The sequence below is a fragment of the Manacus vitellinus genome, unplaced genomic scaffold (assembly GCF_001715985.3).
Source record: "Manacus vitellinus isolate BGI_N305 unplaced genomic scaffold, ASM171598v3 scaffold_57_pilon, whole genome shotgun sequence".
In the NCBI taxonomy this organism is placed as follows: Eukaryota; Metazoa; Chordata; class Aves; order Passeriformes; family Pipridae; genus Manacus; species Manacus vitellinus.
In genome coordinates, this window is record NW_021940666.1 from 634,281 (window position 1) to 656,780 (window position 22,500).

A 22,500-nucleotide genomic window follows, 5' to 3' on the forward strand; every position below is an offset into this window, starting at 1 on the left:
TTGCTCAGTGTAACGCAGCAATTTCCAAGGGTCTCGTCTTTTTACCACTGAAATTAGTGGGAGTTTTGCTATTGATTTCAATAGGAATGAGACATTTCTGTGCATTTGGTTAAAATGTATTTCATAATAACACCTTATACTTTATTTATAAGCCCCTCCTAAGGCATTTCACAAATTATAGTCACACGAGAATTGATGTGTGAGTGCTGTCTTAATAACACTGTATTTTGTGTTTCAAATATTGTGTTCTAGATACAATATTTACATTTACAAGTGAAAAGGCTGCTAACCTAACAGTTATTGTTCAGAGCAGACAGATGATGAGCCATACATGCTGATGGCGAAGCAGACACGCATGCGGTGACACACGTGTTGGAGCTGCCTCGTGCCGTGCAGACACCCACTTTAATTGTTTTTAAAAGGTAAGCACCAGCCAGCATGTGCCCGGCTCCAGGAGGCAGGAAGAGCTGCCTTCTCACCCAGGCTGTGACACAGAGAGGGGATTTCCCCTCTACTTTTTATTTATAAAGTGAGCAAAATGCCCCCGTAGGCTGGTTTACTTTAGGCAGCCTAACATGGGATTTATCTGTGGGGGCAAGATTACAGTAGCAGAGAACAACCTGGGACTGATAACACACATTGCCTCCCCCTGGCTTTCCAGCCATTGGAAGTCCTGTTTCACTCACTTTCTATGGCCAAAGGTGTCTGTTTGTTTGGTTTTGTTTGTTTTTTGTTTGTTTGTTTGTTTTTGTTGTGTTTTAAATTGTCTTTTCTGGTATTACAGACTAAAACACATTATCTCCTTTTCTCCGGGTAATATGTGCGAGTTTAGAGTTGTGCTAAAGTTTACATTTGTTTTGCATTTTCATGGTACAAACAGTACTACGAAAACTGAAAACGTGTCATTGGTTTTAATTTCTTTTCTTCCAGTTCGTTTCCACTTGCTCTTGTCCTCGGCTTCAGCAGTTGAGCATTGTGCCACGTGCAGCTGATAAGGCTCCTCTGCTCTGGGAATGGTGTAGGATCTTCCTTTAACATAACTCTTCTTTGACAAGGCACCTGCTTGCTTAATAATGAGCTCCTGCAGCCGTGTTTCTAATCAGAATTGTGATTGGCACCTACGAATACCCAATTCAACCCCCCTCCCCAGCCAGAAATAGGCATGTGAATTATGGGTGTGAGAGCAGAGTCCGTGATGGCTGTTTGGTCTTGTTCAGACAGCGAGTATTTACGTGTCTTGCTGTGGAGAAAAGGCAGCCATGGGAGTGTTTCTGTGGCTGAAGAGGGCAGGAATCCCGAAAACCTTGCACTGCCCAGAGTGGTAGAGGCAGAAGAAATGTTCCTCCTCTTTGAGTGGAAAACAAAGCATGGAATATAGTTCCATTTGGATTAACGCTGGAGAACGATGCCAGGGAAGTCTCTCACGTTATTGTTCAGTATTTCTTTGAGAAAACAGCAGAGGATGGAGCAACCTGCATGAGCTGCATGGTAGTAAAGATAGCACAGTTTGGACAGGAGCCAGTTTGGCAAGTTCCTTGCTTTAGAACATGTTTTAAATTAATTCCTCCCCTAATATTCTCTTAGTTGTAAAGAAAGTAAACCTCAGCAGACAGTTAGGGTAGCTTACCTAGGACAGTTCACTGTCCTAAGATAGTTTTCAAAAGCAATCATGTGGAAGATGAAGGTGTTTTCATAGGGTCTGCAGAAATGAAACCTCAAAGAAATGATCAGTCTGTTAATATGTACAGCTGATGTGTTGTAGATTTTCATGAATCCTCCAGCTGCCACAACCCCTGTTGTTTCTTTGGAAGGTGGCCCTTTGGAGAAAAGTCTCCAGGAAACCTGCTTTCCTCTAAATTTCACTATGAACCTCTGATGACTGTATTTCAGGGCCTTCTGTGCTATTCCCTTTCCCCTTCTTGGTACTATCCCTAGTGAAAGGATTGTGATTTTGAAGGTGGTGAAGGTGAAAAGGTGTCTGTGATGCTGGTGGGCTGTGTGCTGCTGCTGCTCTGCCCCCACAAAACACCATGATACTGCTTTTGCTGGGCTGGTAGAGGTCTGTGGTTTCTCAGGTGCTGGAGCCTCACCTCCAAAGTCGAATTGCAGGTGGGTCAGATGGCGAGCAGAGGTTTTGTGAGTGACCCAGGAGGATTCTTGTTACCTTCAGGTCCCTGACAGGAGCTGTAAGTTGCATGAAATCCTCCAGCAGAGGTTGCAATTGCCTCCAGGCACCTGACAGACCTCACGTACACTCTGGCAGCTAAAATTGGGGAGGGTTGCAAATTGCAGTTCTTCCTCTCCTGGGACATACGAGCTTTTCCAGCTGCACCAGAGAAGTTTGCAGATTCACAGATAACCTCCTTCAGGTCAGGCCTATGCCAATGGATTTTGAGAAGTTTATGAACAGTTATTCCATAGAAATTACATACAGGGGAACAGAAGGACTCTGAGTTACATGGAACTGCATAGAGTAGATAAACACCTTCAGGTTGTTACAATAAATATGTTATCATAGGCAAAGAAAAGTTATATTTCTCTTTGTAACTTTCTTTACCCTTTATGTTTTCACCCTTTAGATTGACTCATCAAAGTTGAACTCATACTTGGTCTGTATTCTGCAGCCTTGTGTTTCAAATACTGCAGGGGAGGGTTTATTTATTTTTAAAACTCCCCCTGTCAGACTGGATTAAGTAAAAACCCCATCATTTAAATTTTATAGTTTTTTTGCTTTTAAAGAAGCAAGTTGTCCACTCTGATTTCTCTGAATTTAAGTCAACACTGTTACTTTGCAAAATACATATTTGAACCCTTAGATTCCTATTTAAACTAAGTTTTTGCTGGGTCTGATGATTTCCTGAGTTACGATTCGATTGCTCTGTGTGAACTGTTGTTGATTTACACCTGTTTGGGAAAGGATATATTTAAAACTTCATAGAGTCTTCTACAGTCAAGGGCTGCAAAACAAGCCCCTCATTCAGCTGTCTTGCTTCTTTTACTGTGCCTGCCTGCTGTACTCTCCTGCTTGTACACAGGTAACTGTGGCTGCCTCCATACTGCTTGTGCTTCCATCCTCTTTCCCTGTGCTTTGCTGTGACAAGTTCTATTTGTTTGTCTGAAGCTGGTGCAATGATAATGTTTGAAGCTCCTTGTCTGTGAACCTCTGCTAGTTTGGATGAATCCCCTTTTTTTGAGGTGGCTCCTGGGAAGACTCCCACACAGTATCTCACACAGATGGACTTGCTACTCCACTGTCTCCACGAGTGTGCTGTCAAATTCCTTCCCACTCAAGTAATTTTCCAAAATTGCTGAGCTATCCTGGACATAGGCTAGGAAACACCATAAATGGGAATTTCACCATGCTGGGGAATTCTTCCAATTCTTCCATTTTTCTTTGTCTGTCACTCCCTATCTGGTCTTGACTGAATTCAGTTTTATTCATTAGTGCTGTGTCCAGTTCTGGGCTCCTCAGTACAATGAGAGATATGGAAGTCCTGGAGTGGGTCCAGTGGAGGGCAATGAAGATTAAGGGACTGGAGCATCTCTCCTATGAGAATGGACTGAAGGAGCTGGGCCTGTTCAGCCTCGAGAAGAGATGACTGAGGAGGGACCTCATCAATGTCTGTCAGCATCTGAAGGGAGGGTGTCAGAGGATGGACCAGGCTCTGCTCAGTGGTGCCAAGCAACAGGAAAAGAGGCAACAAGCAGAAACTGATGCCCAGGAAGTTCCACCTGGACATGAGGAAGAACATCTTTCCTGTGCAGCTGGCCATGCACTGGAACAGGTTGCCCAGAGAGGTTGTGGAGTCTCCCTCGCTGGAGATATTAAAGAACCATTTGGATGCAATCCTGTGCCGTGTGCTCTGGGGTGACCCTGCTTGAGCAGGGGGGCTGGACCACTGGACCCACTGTGGTCCCTTCCAACCCGACCCATCCTGTGATTCTGGCATTAGTTTACCTTTTCCAAGCACAAGGCCATGCTGGTGGCAGCAGTTTCATTATACACGATGGATAGCAGAGGTACATTTGTTGTCCAACCAGTGCATCTGCTGGATCCATAGAGATGCTGAATGAGCCCAGAGAGGGACTGGACACACTAAAACTTGCCTGGTCAGGAATCAAGTGCTGCAGCTGCAGCTTCCAGCTATGGCTGCTAGCTGGAAACAGTGGAGCTAGAAATGGCATCAAGTCCTGCAAGAACAATCCTCATCCTACTGATTTAAAACAGGCCAGGAAGGCAAATTTGTTTTGGAGTCCCAGGCCAAGAATGAAGCCCTGCCCAAACAGCCCTTGTCTATGAGCAGTAGCTCTGAGATACTTTGCTAACATAAATAAACCCATACTAAGAACTGCAGAAAAGTTTCACTCAAGCAACATATCTTAAACGAGTTGACAGCTCTTTCTCCACACAATATGCTTTCTTAAAATGCTGGCACTGAGAACTGCTTGATTTCATATCTAAACCCAATCCATTCATTCTTTCTGTTCTTCTGTAAGTCCAGCTTGATGAAATTTCAGCAAGAGCTTTCTCTAGTGCATTTGCTCCAACCTGCCTCCAACTGAAGCATCTGAAAGTGTACCAAATTTCACCTGTTTCAAGATTTTTAAGAGAATACTTCAGATGGTGTTAAGTGCTGAGAACATTCTGAGGGCATCAACATTCAAACTCTGCCAGCATAAAAACTTTTCTAAAAAAAATTCTTGCCCTATTTTGGACTTTACATATATCTTCAATGTCAGAACACATTAAAATACAATTTTTATTTATTTATTTATTTTTTAAATACAGGGGAATATGCAGCTACAAATTCTCTAGATTTGCTAAATTGTAAAAAAAAAAAATCCTCTGGCCCTTACCCTACCAAGTGGCTTCTGATCTAAACCATCACTGATTTCCCTGGAAGACTTTTTAGACTAAACTGCACAGGCCCAGAAAATCTGTATGCAATAAAATGTTGAAAACTCAATGCTCCCATTGAACTGGGGGTCTGCAAATCAGTTTGATGTCCCTAATATCTTTCAAAATTGTTTAAAGGCAGAGTTTGAATTAGCAGCCAAGTTTTCATCAGATTCCATTTTTTGAGGAAAACAAAGAAGAGCCCAACATTTGCTTATATCAGACTAGAAGCTGAAAAAAAAAGTAGAGAAATTTTTATTTTCTTTTTCTTTCCCTCCATCTGAGCTGCCTTTTTTTGGGTAAGATGAAGATTCACTTTCATTCTTTTTTTTTCTACAGAGGTACATTTATTATTAAATAACCACCATCATGTGCTCAGTGTGATTAAAAAAAGAAATGTAGGCCTTGCACTCAGGTAGCTCACAAGAGAAAATAAAACCCCCAGGAGATGTCATGGGGAATAGTACTTGCTTCCAGAACCTCTTAAAGGCATAAAAGCATCTTCTTTCCTATTTCTGCTGTGCTCTGTAGTTAAGATGTTTCTCCAGCACAGGCAAAAGAAGAACACTTTGCTAAATTTCTAATATATAATCCTGGAGAAATACTGGTTTAATATGTGTGCCTGTGTGGGTTTGAGTTTAGTACGTGTAATACACCTTGTGGTTTCAGAAAAACTTGGATAATTGCTCACTTTCCAATGTTGGCATAGTAAAGGATTTTTGTAAGTTAGACTTTTGCATTTTTCCAAAAGCTGTGCTTGGAACAACATCACTATTTAATATTAAATTTAAAGATTAAACCAGTTGCATACTACCATAGGTTTCAAATCTGAAGTAGCTGAATGTCCATTTCCAGATGCCTGTAGCTACTGTTACAGAAAATTGAATTCAACTGCACCCTTGAAATTGCTTTTGAAATGTCTTTACAAACAGAGAAAAAGATTTACCTATGATAAACATTCTTCTCATGTTCCAAATACTTACATTTTGGAAATCTCAGCACAACAGAAATTATATAAAGAATTCTTATCTGACGTATTAAAGGCAAAATGTTTTAAATTTCATTACTGCTTTCCTGACTGTGTGTCACAATTCTGCAAAGATCAGGCTCTTGGGCTGAACTGGGAACGTCTTCACTGGGATGAATCTATTGTTTCCCTGCTGAGTTTGGTGGTTTCAGTTCGTAGCCTGCTAAAAAACTGGGAGGTTCTGCTCAAAAAATTGCAATAAACAAGAAAACCTCATACCACAATCTCTGGAAAGGAGCCCCCTGAGCAAAGTGAGGAAGGCACAGACTTTCCACCCACGCCAGCAAGGATGTGCCAAAAGAAGCTGGTAGCACATTGCAACAGCCTGGGGAAAGAGGCTGTGCCCATCCCTCGATTACCTGGGCTGCACCCCTTAGTCAAATATTTGTCTTCAGATCAAGAGAAGAAAGAACTGAAGGGTGTTTTGTGCACAGGAGCCCGACGGTCACAGAGCAGCTCTGGGGAAAAGGCCCAGGAAATCACCACCCCAGAGCTGCTGCAGCTTCTGGGGCAAAACTGGAACCTACACTTTATCTACACTGCACCTACATCCTCTCAGGTAGCACCTTCATAGCACTGTTTCACCCATCAGTTCACTGGAGCAGCCAAGTCACTGTCACGTGCTGCTGCAACTGATATTTTGGAAGGAAAGAAGAGGATTTTGCTCCACGTCTTTGCCTTGGGTGAACAACCCTGTACATCTCTATTCTCTAACACTTATTTTACAAAGCATGTTTAGTGGCTCAGAAGAAAACCCACCACGCTAATGCAGATTTGCAGGAGGAGTTCCTTTTATTGCTCAAAATATTTGTCAGCTTTAATATCAACCTACTGAAGTTTTGGAAACTGAAGTTTTATAGATGCACGAGACACACATATAGACATGTACATACATGGGATACATGTGCTGCCTGCTAACAATTTTCAGTTAATACATTAACTAGGCATGGAGTGAGACTTTTATGGTATTTTCTCCCCTGTGTGTTAAGTGAACGACCTATTTAAGTATGTTGTCAGCAATTTATATGTCTTGTGGCTTTATATTCCACAAAGAAACACCATGTTTCGTGTTATTTACATTAAAAAGATGTACTATGTAAAACTTCACCTTTGTTAAAAATCACTTTATCCTAAGTGTTTAAATTATTTCATGCTTTCAAAAGGCACAATTAAGTATCTAATGAGAACTTCCATTCAGTGCTACATATAACACAAAAAGAGAAAAACTGTTTGAGACATCGATGATAATATTTTAAATATGTTTGCATAGGAAAGTAGATGTCTTTTTTTCTTCATTAAACTGACAGTTCAGGTCTGAAACTTTATTTTGAAAAGATTTAAAAAGGATTTGTGTCTTTAGAAATAAAAAATATAACAGGCATATCTAAAAAATATAGAAGAGAAAACCTGATTGTTACTACTAATGAAATAGTTGATGACAAAATAGTAGTCTTTTTGATTTTGATCACAAAAAATAAACTGGTAGTGACAGGATATGATGGATAGATTTGACATCCTGGCAAATCACTGTCATTGATTCAATTATTCTAATTCAGAATAAAAGCTGTATACAGTATGTGTTTATGCTACAGTGGAGTTTTTTAAGTGATTGACATTCATCATATTAGTTAGACAGTTTTAAAAGCTATGTCTTTGTTTTACACAGCGTTGTCGAGAAAAAAAATAAAGTAGAACCTGGATTGCAGGGGAAAAAAAAAAAAGCAAACCACTTCCCCAACTCTTGGTTCCAAACCCATCAAAATATGTTACCATTATTGCATCCTATTAACACGTTCTTTGAAGACTCAATTTCACTCCAGCCATGTAATACACTATTATAAAGACTAAATTTTGAAACTGTAATGCAATCTTACAGCTGGGTGGCTTGGAAGTTCTGCAGAGAAGAAGATATTACCTTTCAAAATGGAAGTCAGCCCCAGAAGAAAGAATGCAAACCACTTTAATTCACAGGTCAGCTTTGCTGTACTGTTCCTTTGTGTGATGGGAGACACACAGAGATACATACAGAATAGTTAGAAGTTCACAAATTGTATATCTGAGGGTAGAGAAGCCTGAATTACTTGTACATTCTGCCCTGCTTCAGACCAGCATGCTGTGATATCCTTCCCCGAGCTCAAATGCACTCTTCTGGTTTCCTAGCATTAATGTAGCTGTCGGGTTGAATTTCAATCTTGAATTATGTCTGTTGACATAATTTCATAGTGCTGACTTCAATTGTTTAGGATTACTGTTTTGAACTACATAAGGAAATCAGTTCTTTCCTCTCTGGTTAGTAAATTCCATTCAAGTGTCTTTTAATGCATGTAGTAAACCATCAGGAAAAGTAATTATCTGTAATATAATCTGATTTAAAAAACAACCATTCTTAATTACTGGCATATAAGAATAAAAACTATCTCATGTATTTTAAATTTATTATTACATATTTAATAAACTAATGTAAAGATTTCCTGAAATTTGAGAATGGTATTTCAGATTACAAAAATGAATGTTTTTAAAACTGTCTGGTTTGCTTTTCGAATAACACGTGACAATGAACTGCTTAGTTTCATTCCTTTATTGCAATAAACCATCCAACTCATTATTCATACAAAATATTAAATGTAACTATATAAAAAAAATCTATTGGGAAAAACATCCCTTCATTTTTTTTAGTGAAAAAAAATACAGAAATGAAAATGGGAACAGTAATTTTCATATTTGAAGGAAAGGAACAAAATACTGTATGTTTCCAGTGGAGCAGAACAATGGCAGGACCCAACATAACAGCAGCTTCACCGAAAAGCAAAACCCAAACAAGACCAAAATCAGTACAAAGAAACCAGCATAGACAAAAAAAAAAAAAAAAAGAAAATAAAAGAAAAAAAAAGAAGGCATTGTATGCCAACATGTATTTTTAAAGACTGTGTGCTGGGTCAAATCATTAAGAAAAATATTTATATAAGTCATTAACACTCATAATGAGAGTGTCATATAAATCTGAGTGGAACTGCTAAGGAGGAATCACTAGAAGTCCAGGTGCCTCTTGCCGATGGCCATGGCAGCACATCCTGAGCTCAGCAGTTTGGCGGATCCTGCCAGCTCCTGTTTGCTCGCGCGGCTCACTGTGTCTGACAAGTCTGGAGGCAAATGCAGCCGCTGTGGCAGGAGATTTTCAGGAGGGAGAGGGAGAGAGAGAGAGAGAGGAAAAAAACAGGGAGAGAAAAAAAAAATAATAAATAAATGCAGTAGGATTCATTTTTCATGGCTTATCTCAAAATGCAGTCTTTTTCCTGACTGATCGGTGTTTACTCACACAAATAAAGACACTTCCCAGACATTCTTTTAGGCTGACCTGGAAACAGTTTTGTATGTTTTCAATACGTTGGATTCTGGTGCACTGGAATAGATTTTTTTTCTGTATGAAAATTTTCTAAACAAAACAAAAATTTGCTCAAGATATTTAATCATATCTATGGGCATTTTTCCTTTAAAAACAAGTGTTTTGCCTGTTTGTCAACCTCTACATCAAATAATTTGATTTCCACAGCTACAATATAAGCGTAGTTTTATTTCAAACATGCACACTTTGTGGCAGAGCCTGAAAATAAATTATGTGATGGTCAAAAGATGGAGAGGGCTCACCCTGGCTGCAGCATTATTCTGCTGGATGCTTCTTCTTCATATTCTACTGCTAGTTGCTAATAAAAACAAGCAGTGATAGAGTTGCATATGTACAGGGCAATCATACATGTTAATCAAAGCCTGCCCTCCCTAGTGGGTTGTAGGAACATTACATCCAGTTTACAGATGGGGAAACAGGGACATGGTTGTCCACAAGCACATGGTCCTTGCATAATAAACCTTATTTTTCAACTATGACAAAAATATTTCTACCCTCTCTCCGAGGATCTTTTACACTGGAGATACGTAAAAGACATGAAATTACCATTTAGCTTTCGTAAAGTAAGGTGAAAATGAATGTAAAGCTGAGGCTTTACTTAGTTAATTATTGTCTCACTTTTGGACACAGCGAGGCACTGAAAGCCAGTCAGATGAGACAGCTGAGCATCTTCTGCACAGTGCAATAATTTATGAAACTGGTATCATGGAAGGAGCATATTTCTTGAAAGATTTAGTAGGCAAAGGCTAAACTGTGGGGTTCTTTTAAAATGCACAGGCTTCTGAAGGGAACAGGAGAACAGCAATGGCTGTGTGGACTATCCTTATTCTCAGCTTTTGCCACAGTTTTGGTTTTATCACAACACATAAACACAGCTGCCTTTCATTCAATACCTTTGAAACTTTTGGATGATAAGAATTCAGTTAAAAAGCATAAGAAATCTTTGTATTTACAATGAGCTGAGCTGCTCAATTCATTGCTGGCTTTGAGCCTGTTCAATTAGGCATAACTTGAGAGATGCTCTCAAGTGCTTCCTACCACTCCTGGTTGTGGGCAGCACTGGGAAAAGAATGTGTGCTGGGTTGTTCTCTTCTCCAAGGGAAGGAAATGCATAAAGTAACGTGTGAGAAGCGGGAAAGCCTGTGTCCAGGGTGAGATGACATATCTCAGTGCTGAAACAGGAGAAATGTGTGTATTTATTTACAGCATTTTGCCTATGAAGCACAATTTGCATACCAAAGCCCACTCCCCAGATACACCACAGAGTGAGTGTGACATTTCAGGGAGTTAAATCAGAGCTGTGGTACAGTATCCTTCACTCAGAGTCCTCTCCCTATTGCGAGGAAGGTTAAGCACGGCTGTGGATGTGAACTGTAGTCCAGGATGCCTCATCTCTGCATCAGCACAACACAAACCAGGGCACGAGCCTGTCTCGTTTGGCCGCTGAGAAAAACGATTCCTGGGAGGAGCCAAAGTACGACTTGGATTGTATGAGGGGGGCTGGAACCACTGAAAACGAAGGAGGAGGAGAAGCTGGGAAGTACAGGGGAGCACTTGGCAGATCTTTCAATCACATTTTCTTTCAAAAAAAAGTGTACAGTGCTCTGCTAGCAGGGTACAGGGTATGTGGGAGGTGGAGAGATAAGTGAACTAATCCAGCCTTCTCCCACTCACTGCAAGCATCTCTCTGCCCTCACCAGGAGGCAGCTTCCTCTAGGGAACATGTAGTAATGCTGTCCTCCTCCTGCAACTACTGACCCTTTTGCCAAGTCTGCCAAATGGATTCAGAGCAAGGTGATGAAGAGCAAACAGAACCGAGACTCAGCAAACTCATCTTACACAGGGACTGACCAATATCACAGACAGGGAACACCTGTAAACCCTGCCACGTTGGCCTGACTTAAAAGTGTGGTCAAAAGAAAAGAAATTTTTTATATTTACACAGTCATTTGGTTCATTTGCTAACACATATTATAAACAGAAAATAGATGGAAGAATATTTATAAATTTCCAAAGACTTACAGGTAGAAAAAGTAAAAAATTCAAGACCCTCAGATTGGATCTTGGAACTGAATCAGGCTTTTAGAGGTAGATTTGCTATGATACAGTATTTCATTATACAGGCATATAGTCTTCTTCCCCCATCTTATTCACTGAAGAGGATGCACACTGCTCATTTAGTGACTGGCTATTCAGTATTTTATTTTCTTGTCACTGTTTACTCTGAACTTTCCTGACATATTTATTGTACACTATTCAAACCTTGTTCTGAAGACAGAATGGCTTTTCAATAGCACATGTCAGTATATAGCACTTGAATGCTTCACAAATACCAACCGTATTATTTTCCTAATATTCTTGTGAGAGAAGGCAGAAAAGTTACCTCCATTTTAGAGATGGAATTGAGGCACATAAAACACATGGCCAAAGGTACCTGCTAATTTCAGAAACACAATCTGAGGCATTTAGGACTTGCTTTTCCAGAATGTTTAGCATTTTACAGCATTTCACATGATAAAATGCTAATTTCATTTGCAGCTGCGAGTGCTTAGTACTTCTTCAAGAACTCCAAATCAGGCAATCAGAAAGTGGGAGACACAAAATAAGAGTACAGAAATAAAAATGGCAGGTTGAAGCAACGTGATCACACAGAAGCTCAGTGGTATTGGCAGAGACACATCACACCTTCCATGATATCCTTCAATTGTCTTAATTACAAGCCCATCCCTCCTGCAATCCTTGCCCTCTCTACAATCCCAATTTTCAAGCATTATAACAAATTGCTGGTTCTCCAGGAAGCATATTGCACTGCACATACCACATTCATCCTCACATCAGACACATTCTGAACAATAAACAACTCAAGAGTCCTTTGAAAACAACTGAATATTATCCTGCCATTAAGATCTGAATCATTGGACACACACACGCTACTTCTGAATAAAGCCTGAATAGGTTTTTCAAAATATCATTCCTTACATTTTCTGTGTGCAGATTAAAAACAAATACAGGGCTGAAAATATTAACACTAACAAATATTTTAGCACCGTTAAAAAAATATTCTAAGTTTTAAACCACAAACAAACTGGAAATTCTTTGCATGGCATTATACAGACACCCACAGGTTAAAAACCAGGCCTTTATTTTAGGCACCAATGGGGACATTGTCATCCCTTGAACTAAGGTAGTGATAGCATGAATAGGCTGTGATCCTTTCTGAACACCAGCATCACAGAATGATCAGACATTTTCACAGATATTTGCTGACCACAGAGAAACAATCACATTTAAAGTCCCAGTTAAGGGCAAAATGTTTTCCGGGGGACAGATTTCTCTGCCGTTTCTGAGTTTGTGACCTCCATCCCTTTCGACCCCTCTTTCTCTTATCAGTCTGATAAGAATCAGGCTGATTTTGCTCACTTCAGCAATTCCAATCCTTCTTGTCCAGGCCTCCCATCCCACAGCTGGTTTTCATGACAAAAGTGTCTCTTCTCTGGTTCTCTGCACCCCTCGGCCTCCTGCCCTAGCAGAGACTTTCTGATTCCAAGCTCTTCATCCTTGCTCCTGCCAGTCTTGGGTTTCTCCTGCCCATATTCCATCCCCTGCTTCTGTTCCTCATGTCCAGGTCCAAATTCAGCACCAGACCACTCTTCCTTGCCTCAACCCTCAGCTCCTTGTCTTCCTCATCCCCCGTTTTGTTCTCGTCCTCCTCTTCCCACCTGTTCTTGATCTGTCCTTTCTCCTGCTGGCCCTGCTGTCCATTCCCATTTCCTGCCCCTTTCCTCTGCTCAGACTGTGGGCACAGGCAGTGTCTCACCTCCTGTTCTGAAAAGCAGGAACATGCCTGGAAAAGGGTCAAGCTGAAAAGGCAGCACTGAGTGTGCCTGGGCCAAATGGGTGGGTTTTTGCAGGGCAGCAAAAACCCAACCCTGGTGTAAATGCTACACATAAAATTGTACATTTTCATTTGTTCTTTTAAATAGTTTAAGATTTGCACTAAAATATTCCAGTGTGTGGATAAACACAAAACTTCCTGTAGCTGAGAGCAAACTGGCAGGGCAACAGTGTTTTAAGGGAAAGTGGTCATAACGTGGCAAAAGTGAACATGCAAGTTAAAATAGCATCCTATAATTACCCTCCCTGTGATAACTTCTTAAAGAATGTATCAAAGGAAGGTAAAGTTTGTCAGTGTAAAAACTAGGCAATGCTGGAGTAAACTTCCTTTGTGCACAGTTAATTGTGAATCTGCATTATTACAGTGTGTTTAATTACATGATCACACACTATTTTCACCCACTGAGGCTGCCAGAGAGGTTTAAACCCAGGATCTTCAGAATCAGACTCCAAGTTTCATTCACTCAGAATGAAGAAATAACTGGCTATGGAAAAAGGCTATTATGGAGCAAGGCACAGCCAGGGAAGGGGCATGATGGGAGTGCTGGTTCTCTGTTTCGGGCAGTCCGGAAAGGCTTTGCAGGATAGGAACAATTACACTGAACCCAGCTAAGCACACAGCTTTAGGGCATGCATTACCAAAGGAAAACAGTTTAGACAAAACTTATTACATACTTTGCCTCTGCTCCTCCCTCTGCCTGAAGAAAACTTCTAATTACTTCATTTGTTCTCAAGGAGGGGGGGGAAAAGAAGGTAGAAGTGGAAGGTAAGAGTATGTAAAAGGACAGCTCAGAAGGGACACGGAGCAATCAGGGAGTCCAGGCCCAGCACAGAGGACCAAACACAGCACTGATGCTTTTCTGACCCCAGTTCTGCCATGTAAGACTGGGATGTAAAGATCCAGACCACAGCTGTTCTAGAAACTGCCAGCGGGCTGCTATGTTTGGTGGTGGTGGGGCAATTTGTTTTTTTAAATCCTGGTATACAAAAATACCAGCAACTGCTTTTGCCAGTGTATCTTACTGCATCAGGGGGATTGATTCAGAGGTTTATTATAAAAAAGCCAGATTTTCTAATGTCAAGCCTTTTTTCCTCTTCAGTGTTAAGAGGACTGGCCAGCAGTTTTCCTAAAAACCTCTCCTGATGTCGACTATATTTTAGTTACAAAACATCTAGAAACAGTATGCAGGCTTTAACTGACTATGAGAGGAACTGAAAATAAAGTAAAAATCATATGACCGAACTTAAGTAACCAGTGACAGGTTAAGCAAAGAGTTAGCTACAAGAGAGAATGTTAAAGAACTGACTACTGTACAACTATACACACCAGCTACACATATTCTTCTGAGGAATCTATGGCACTGCACTGTGGAGGCACCTAGTGAAATCCAATATTACACTTAGTATAAAACCCAATCAATTCCAAAATTACTGTGTGTCTGTACAGATTGTTTTTACATAGGCTAAAACACACAGAAATAATTGGGGTGGAAGACACTCAAGATACAGCACAATTTCATAAAATTAATTGAGGGCTACTAAAATCACATATTCTGTAAATTGCTTTAAGCAATAAAGAATATAAAATTCTTTAGCAACAGTATGATAAGCAGATATACATATATTTGCAAAGATCTAAACCACAAGTAATTCTGCATATTACTCCAAAATCATTATTATATTTTCATAGCTATTATAAGTGTAATACTGTAGCAAACAAATACATAATAACGTGAGAGATGTAAAATCACTGAATCTCATTAAAAATGAGGTGGTAGTTTGTTCTTAATTTGATTCATATTAAAGTAATTTCAGTGAAGTCAACCTTGTGAGTGTTAACAGTTACATGAAGCTTTAGCAACTGAGCCCAAACTTCCCAAAATTAGACTTAATAAAAAAACCCCCAAATCTTTACAATTCATTTATTTGGATCTTTGACCAAAAAAAAGAGAGCTTATTAGTCTACTGTGGCTGCAGCCCTGCCTTGGGGCAGGGAGATGGGTTAATGACCTCTCTAGATCCCTTCTACTTCCATTTGCTGCAACTCCATGAAGACTGAAGTCACCAAAGCCGAAGGGATTTGGTTTAGGGGGAAGAGGGGGGTGGGGAGAAGAATTTTAGGAATGCTGGGAAAACGAAAGATGCAGACTCTTAGTTGGGGAGCTTTATATCCTACTTACTTCTCTTTGAAGAGAACCCTTGCCATTCCATAAAGCCCACACAAGACAGAACGGGAACAGTCCGTAGCACAAAGGCCGAGGTCCTGCTACTGTTCCCCCCTCTGTTTGTGATGTCCCCATTGCACCACCTTGCATTATGTTTTCCCTTTCTATTACTACCTCATTTATAATTACCAGTAATCACTTCTATTATCATACCTGGGAAAAGACTTCAGCGTTTTTGTGGGTGTCACGAAAAAGGTGGGTTTTAAAAGGAGATAACCCATTTCAGGAGCACCTCAGTCTTTACTGCTTTCTTAATCAGTAACCAGCTGGTCTTGGCAAAACCAAAATACTACCTTTGGGCTTAATACAAACACAAAGACGTGCAGATATGAAACTAAATTTCTTCTAGAGAGAAACTTGTTTTCAAATGTTTGACATGGAGGTTACTACAAGTTCTGGCTTCTTCTCTTGCCAAGCTCACCAACTGAGAGACACCAGATATTGTATTGTGATGAAATGAATTATCTTTTATATGACATGTAGTCTGTTGGAGTGACATATCAAAGTTACGTTGACACAACTTTGTAACAACTCACACACAAAAATATCGCTATGAAAAGACACAAAAATTTAATTAACGCCACAAAAACTAAAAGCGCTTCCGAGTTAATGTAAGTTCACTTCTTGATGACTAAACAGTAAGCCCTTTGCCACTGAAGACATCATGAGCTACCTCAGCAAGAAATAGAAAAGTCATTCCAACTGGCCTAGAGCTGTGTCAGGCAGAAATCACATGGCAGTCATGAAATTTGGTTCACAAATAATGGGAGTGTCTCACAACCGACGATATTTATCTCGTGGAGAGATTGGTGCCCAACTCTTCTCCCATAACCGCATTTTGGTCTTAGAGAAACTATTTTTAAACTCATTTACTATGAATCTCTTATGTTACAATTTTCTCAGTATTTTAGCAAATGCAGGAGATAAAACAGTTGGTAACTATTTTTCTGTATAATGGACACAAACTCAGTTTCTTCTCGTTCTGCTACATTCACAGATGCTACATTACCATGTTTAGGTCACAGCAATGGACCCATTTTCCAAGCTGGCTATAAATACAAAAGACTCGACTTATAAAAAGAACATTCTAAAATTTTCTACCTTTGATATAACTGTGACTGACTTATAACAAATCACAACTATATCAATCCATGTTAAAATAAGCACATCTACCATATGCATGTCCTTTTTTTTTAAAGGCTGAAGCATAATCCAAGCCATGAAAAATAACTATTGTCAACATCAGGTGTTGAGAGAAGGCTTCCACTGTGAATAGCTGACAAATATACTTCTATCTATATATCTCTGTCTGTCTGCTAAAGGGTGGATGATAATACTGAAAATATTTGAATATAATTCTAAAATTCTTATTTTTCATCACTTAGAGATTGTAAAATAAAACAAAACCAGGGCAATTCTGTCACCTCATTTACAGGACACTGATGTTTTGTTGGGGGTTTCCAGTAGTACAAAGAGATTATTTAAACAGCATCTTCAAAGACACCTGGCAAAATTAAGAACCATTAATAAACATACTTCCTTTTGTGACAGATTTTGTAAAAAGCTGTTTTACCTTTCGGAAAACTGAATCTTAGTATGTGCTTTTTCCATGCAGCTTTCCAGTTTATCTGCTTTACAGAAGGGATATGATAATATCCAGGAGAATTCAACTCAAACTGTGCTGATTTGTTTGGATGTGCCACATGGTGCAGTTTCTGTTTTCTGACCAGAAATCTGTATTCCTGAGCCTGAATTTAAAGCTTAGTTTTACAACACTGGCTGTTACGAAGCGAAAATCTTTCAGAGATATCTGTTTGTACCAATACAATTCAATTCTGTACATGTCTGTGTAAAATGAATCCCTAGGGTATTTTGGATGGCTGAAGAAGTTCCAGTCAGATGTGAGTAGAGATGAGTGGGGTTTTGTATGTGCAGCACCAGTCACTACTTTTCAGTGACAGGAAAGGAAAGTACAGACAATTGTCCAAACAAACTCATTCCAAAGGAAAACTCCAACATGTTAAAGATGATGTGAAGGGACACAAGTGAAAGATAAAAATATCAGGAAGATTTACCTTCTCTGATGCCTGAGAATGCCCAGTGTTGGGCACCACAGAGAGCTCTAAATCACATGTACAAGTAATAGCCCTGCTTTATGTTATAGCTGTAGTCTCTGGACAATGAAGAAGCTCCCTGTGATGGTTAAAGGCTGCCCAAGGACTACAGATGTTCAACTGCTTGTCTGACCCAAAGTTCAGAGAAATACATGGTAATCTGACAACCAGAACTGGATAAATACTTACACAGCACACTACTGTAACACTGATACAGCTTTTATCATGTTCATGTTGAAAGACTGTCTCTGTCCTGAAGAGTTTACAGTCTGAATACACAAAATGGGTAAAAAGGAAGAAGTGAGAGACAAAATATCCAGGCAGAAGGAAAAATGTCAGGATATGTAAATACTGTATTACTCCCAAAGTTTTTTTTTTTCCTCCTAAGTAAAAAAATATTGCTTAGAAAGGTGAGTGAAAGACAACAGACACAGGGGAAGAAATTAGGTGAAAAAGGGTTGAAGAAAAAATGGAGTGAAAAAAGGGAAAGATGGAGAGCAGGAAGAGATATATTAATCTAGGTGTGTTATAGTTGAGATTGGAATACATTGTCTAAATCCTAAAGGGAAACATTGATCTAAATTCAAAGAGCAGTTCACGAGTCTGATGTTATCATCTATGTCCAGAACAAGAAGAATTACATTCCTCCTGTGGATCTCTTCTTTTTGCTGAGTTTCTCTCCCTGAGCTTACGTAAGAGGAGTGTGGCACCCGTGATGCAAGTCTGAGTAATTTTAGGGCTCTCAGGACAGTCTGGGTGGATGCTGATGTTAATGTCACATTCTCTTCCCTGATGGATTCATTCAACCTAATTGCAGCTGTCTACAAGTCAGCCCTTCAGTCTAACCTATACTATATACTTAGGATGAGATGAACCATCCTTGCAAGTGCTTGTCCATATCTGCTGATTACTCAGGAAACCTGAGTGACTAGCTTAAACTAAATTCTTAACTTGGAGTGTAAAAGGTCAAGGGGAGGAATTCAGTCCTACAACGACGTGAAGCATCTCATTGAGTCAGTGCCTTTGCTATGCCTACTCTTTCTTTGAATGACATTGCAGCATGCCACGGAGTACAGATTTCATATCAAACCACAGATGGCTCACTGGAAACGTTCCAGTGTTGCTGGTGATGCCCAGGATGCTCTACAACAACTTGAGTCTCTCTACTGGGAAGCCTGAGAAGTGTTCAAGGCACTGTGTGTACAAACAAAAGCTATGAAAGTGAGGAGGAGGGAGAAATAGCATTCAGAGCAGAAGCATCTGTTCTAGGATTACAGTGTTATTGTCACCCTCTACAATTTCAGCTAAATTGAAAAAGCTAAACAAATATTTGAGTTTGCATCCAAAACTATCTGTTAAAGTTCACTGTAATTTACCAGGCTTCTGTCTCAGTTCCTGTCATGTTTCAGAACACTCATTAATACCCCCATTTAAAAACCATTACCAGGGGTGTGCAAGTGCACTGAATAACTGATAAAATGTAGTCTGCCTCTTGGTAAAATTGTCCAGATAGATTTCAACACTTCACAGAAAGGTTCTGCTTGGAAGACAGGTAACTCAGGCAAGTCTGTTACAAGTTACAAGTGCATTTCAATGACCAGTTTGCCAACTCTAAAAAGAGAGACAACAGGAATGCAAACAGATTTCTGAATTGAACAGTTCTGCCAGCTATTGCTAAAACACACATTGTCTACAAGCTTCCATGGATTTCCAGTGTTTACTGTCTACAGATCCTCTGAAGTGCTCTCCTGAGAAGAGCAGCTCAGGGACTGTGGCCCAGCCCAGCTGTGGGCTGCCTGGATGCTGCCCCAGCTGTTTTTCTAGATGCTGTACACACTGACTGTGCTGATTTCCTCCTAAACATCAGTGGCAGAAGCTGTGTGCACAAACACAACCCCAACACCCCCAAATGCACACGTTACTCATGACTGCTAATGGCTGCTGTGCTGATGTACAGAATCTCTCCCAGACGTGCACTATTGCTCTACAAGGCACTGAGACAGTGTGAGCTGAACTGTTTTACATTTCACTACACAGTGCAAACCACCCCTACAATATGTCCCTGAATGCCTCTGTTTCAAGACAGCAGTGTCACAGGTTTGGCAAGTCACTGGTTATGAAGAAGGAGCGTGAAGGGGGGCAAAATGTAAATGTTAGCTGGGAAGCAGGGTGTGTGTGTGTATTGTTGTTTTATGCTGGGAGTAGCCTTACGCTCTGTAGTCTATTTACTTTTTTTAGGTCAGCTAGAATCAGAAAATTTCCATTGCTAGGCAGCCCAGCACATCTGTGAAGCATTTCTGGGCGTTCAGACCTGAAGCATGTGCTGCCCCAAGGGAAGATTCATTGCCCTGTGTCACACAGCCCATCGGTCCCTCCCCCAGACAGCACGAGGGCTTCGGCAACAGGAGAGCGCCGAAACTTCCTGCAGAAACACATTACATGACCAGAACACAACAATTAGCACATTTGTAAAGCTTCAGGGATAGGAACAATTTAATAGCTTTTTAAAGCAGACTAATTTTCTGCAGCTTTTTATCCTTCTTTTTTTTTATTATTATTATTATTTTGCTTTTCATGCACAGGCAAGTTCTTCTTTGCTACAGGTATTTTCTGAGTGTGCCTCGCAGGATTATTATGTGTGGAGAAACACAGATTATTTGATCACTTTAAAACAGTGCTACAGAAATGAAAAAGGGCTACAGAAGTGCAAACTACTGCTAGTAGTCTGTGTTGTAAAAGCAAGTATCATTTAGCTAGATAGGTGCGTGGCTGGTTTACAAAATTCTGCACATTTACAAACCAAGGCTGCTAAACATATGACTGGTTTGTTTATGTTTGCAGCTTTTCACAGGCTAGAAACTTCAGCTCTGCAATGGCAAATGCCACTGTCAGACACTTCAAGCTAAGGCAAAAAGCAGGCCAGAAGAGGTGGAAAAAAAAAAAAAGGTATTTCTGCTATCATTGTCTTCTCATCCTAAAAACTGATATAGGAAGTATGTTCAGTTCCCTTAACTCCTAGGTAAGGATACAGGCATTATGTAATTCTTATTTTAATATCTCTTCAGCACTACTACCCCATGACTCATGAGGGCTACAGTTTAAAACTCCAGCTAATAATGCCTTTTGTAGTGTTACTACCAAATAATCTCTAGACTTCAGAAATCCCTGAAGTGTAATTTAATATCTGTAATATTGGATTAGCCTGTGTTGGTATGAAAATGCACAGTGGCGCATTTTTATTCAGTGGTGGATATTACTTATAAAAAAAAATACAAAAATTGCATTGGTGATCAATCCTTTGAGAAACCAATGCTTTAAAGGAACTTTAAGCACAGAATAACAAGTTGCTGGGGAAAGGTTAAAAGACAGGTCATGCTAATTTCTTTTTAAACGACTTTGTTTCAGACAGTAGGTCTCAGTGTAAATGGAAACAAATATATAAAATATGAATGACAGAAACTGGTATCACATTAAACGCAAGACTTTTGTGACTAATTTTGATTAAAATAAACATTACTATTTATCTGAAAGTTAGAGGCAGGGCTGAACATTTGAGATGATTCCTACATCAAAAATGTGTTTTGTACAGAAAATATATGTCAAATTATAGCTATTTGCTTTCAGCTGTTTCTAGTACTTATTTAGTTTTGTACTTTTCATGCGTCAGTATTTTTTTTCATTTCACTTCTTTATTCTGTAGTACAAGTAAGTCTCTTTAGAGCAATAAGATCTTTAAAATCCCTTTAGTGTTTAGAAATGTCAACAATTCAGTAGATTATACTTGATGAATAGGCCAGATAGAAAAAACCTGCCTCAAGTTTTTATCTCAAGAGAAGTAAGGTGCTTTGAAGAGCACTTGATTTGAGATTTAGAAGCCTGCCACTATTCAGCCAGACACTCTTGAGAGCTGTTAAGTCCTGACCCATAGCACGAAAACAGGTTGGAGGGAGGGAAGAAAAACCAGTAAGAAATATATTTTGTACTCCCTGTGTAATTATTTCTTCTAAATACCATTTAAGCATTTCTTCCCCTAAATAAGTAAAAACCTAAGAGAGCAGGCAACCTTATCAGGCCATCTTATTTAAATATTTTGAATGTAGCTGGAACTTGCCAGGGGGAACAGCCACAGCACTGGAAAAAGATGAGGCTCTAAAGGAAAAAAAAATATCTAAATGGTTCTTTCCATTTGAATAGACTGCACTGACATACTAAAGCTTTGCATTTTTGACAAGAGACATAGAAAACAAAGAGGTTTTCACTTCAAAATATGCAGTGGAAGAATATGAAATGGTTTGGTTTGCTACAACTACAGACAAATATTTTTTTTCATCCTTCACTATCACTTCCACAGTCTACAACCAACCTCAATACCAGACTAAAATGAATTCATTCAACATCACAAAGCAACCAATTTAAGATATCTGCCCACCAGTAACAATATCAGATGAAAAGTAAGGCAAGCTGTAAGTCAGCCTGTTTGTAGGGATATCTGTTCTTAACAGATTATTGAGCTTGAGCACACGCTCTCTCACTCGACTGTACTTCAGTTTTATAACTGGTTCCATGAATAAGAACTTAGTTAATAACCTAACAGCAAGTGACCACATTATTTGGGCAAATGTCTCATCAGTATCTCCTGCCCTACTTTCTGCATCTCTGAGTTTCATAGAGATATAAAAGAAAAGGCAAAACTAGGTCATTCCTGGGTTGAACAAAAGAATTTTTGTAGTAGTATAAATTACTGACCTTTCTAATAAGTCTGTCCTTCCCAGCAAACCAGGTCATCCAATCCAACTCAACTAATTAATGGTATCCTCCAATAACTAACAATACTGAAGTACACAATCCAGTGAATTTGGGAGAAATGTTTCTGTGGCTTTTCTAAAGGCATTACACTTAAGAAACACTCTTTTTCCTAAATCAGAATAAATTTTGGGGGG

General features: G+C 39.6%; 1 protein-coding gene across 1 annotated transcript in view; it reads right to left on the reverse strand.

The window, feature by feature from the left end:
* Positions 1-6,697: 6,697 nt before the first annotated feature.
* Positions 6,698-22,500, reverse strand: part of ELP4 (elongator acetyltransferase complex subunit 4) — a 139,834-nt gene continuing 124,031 nt past the window's right edge. The window contains exon 10 of the mRNA XM_018081773.1: positions 6,698-9,083. Within this exon, the coding sequence (XP_017937262.1) occupies positions 8,952-9,083 (132 nt within the window). The 3' untranslated portion in view covers positions 6,698-8,951. The remainder of the gene's footprint in view (positions 9,084-22,500) is intronic.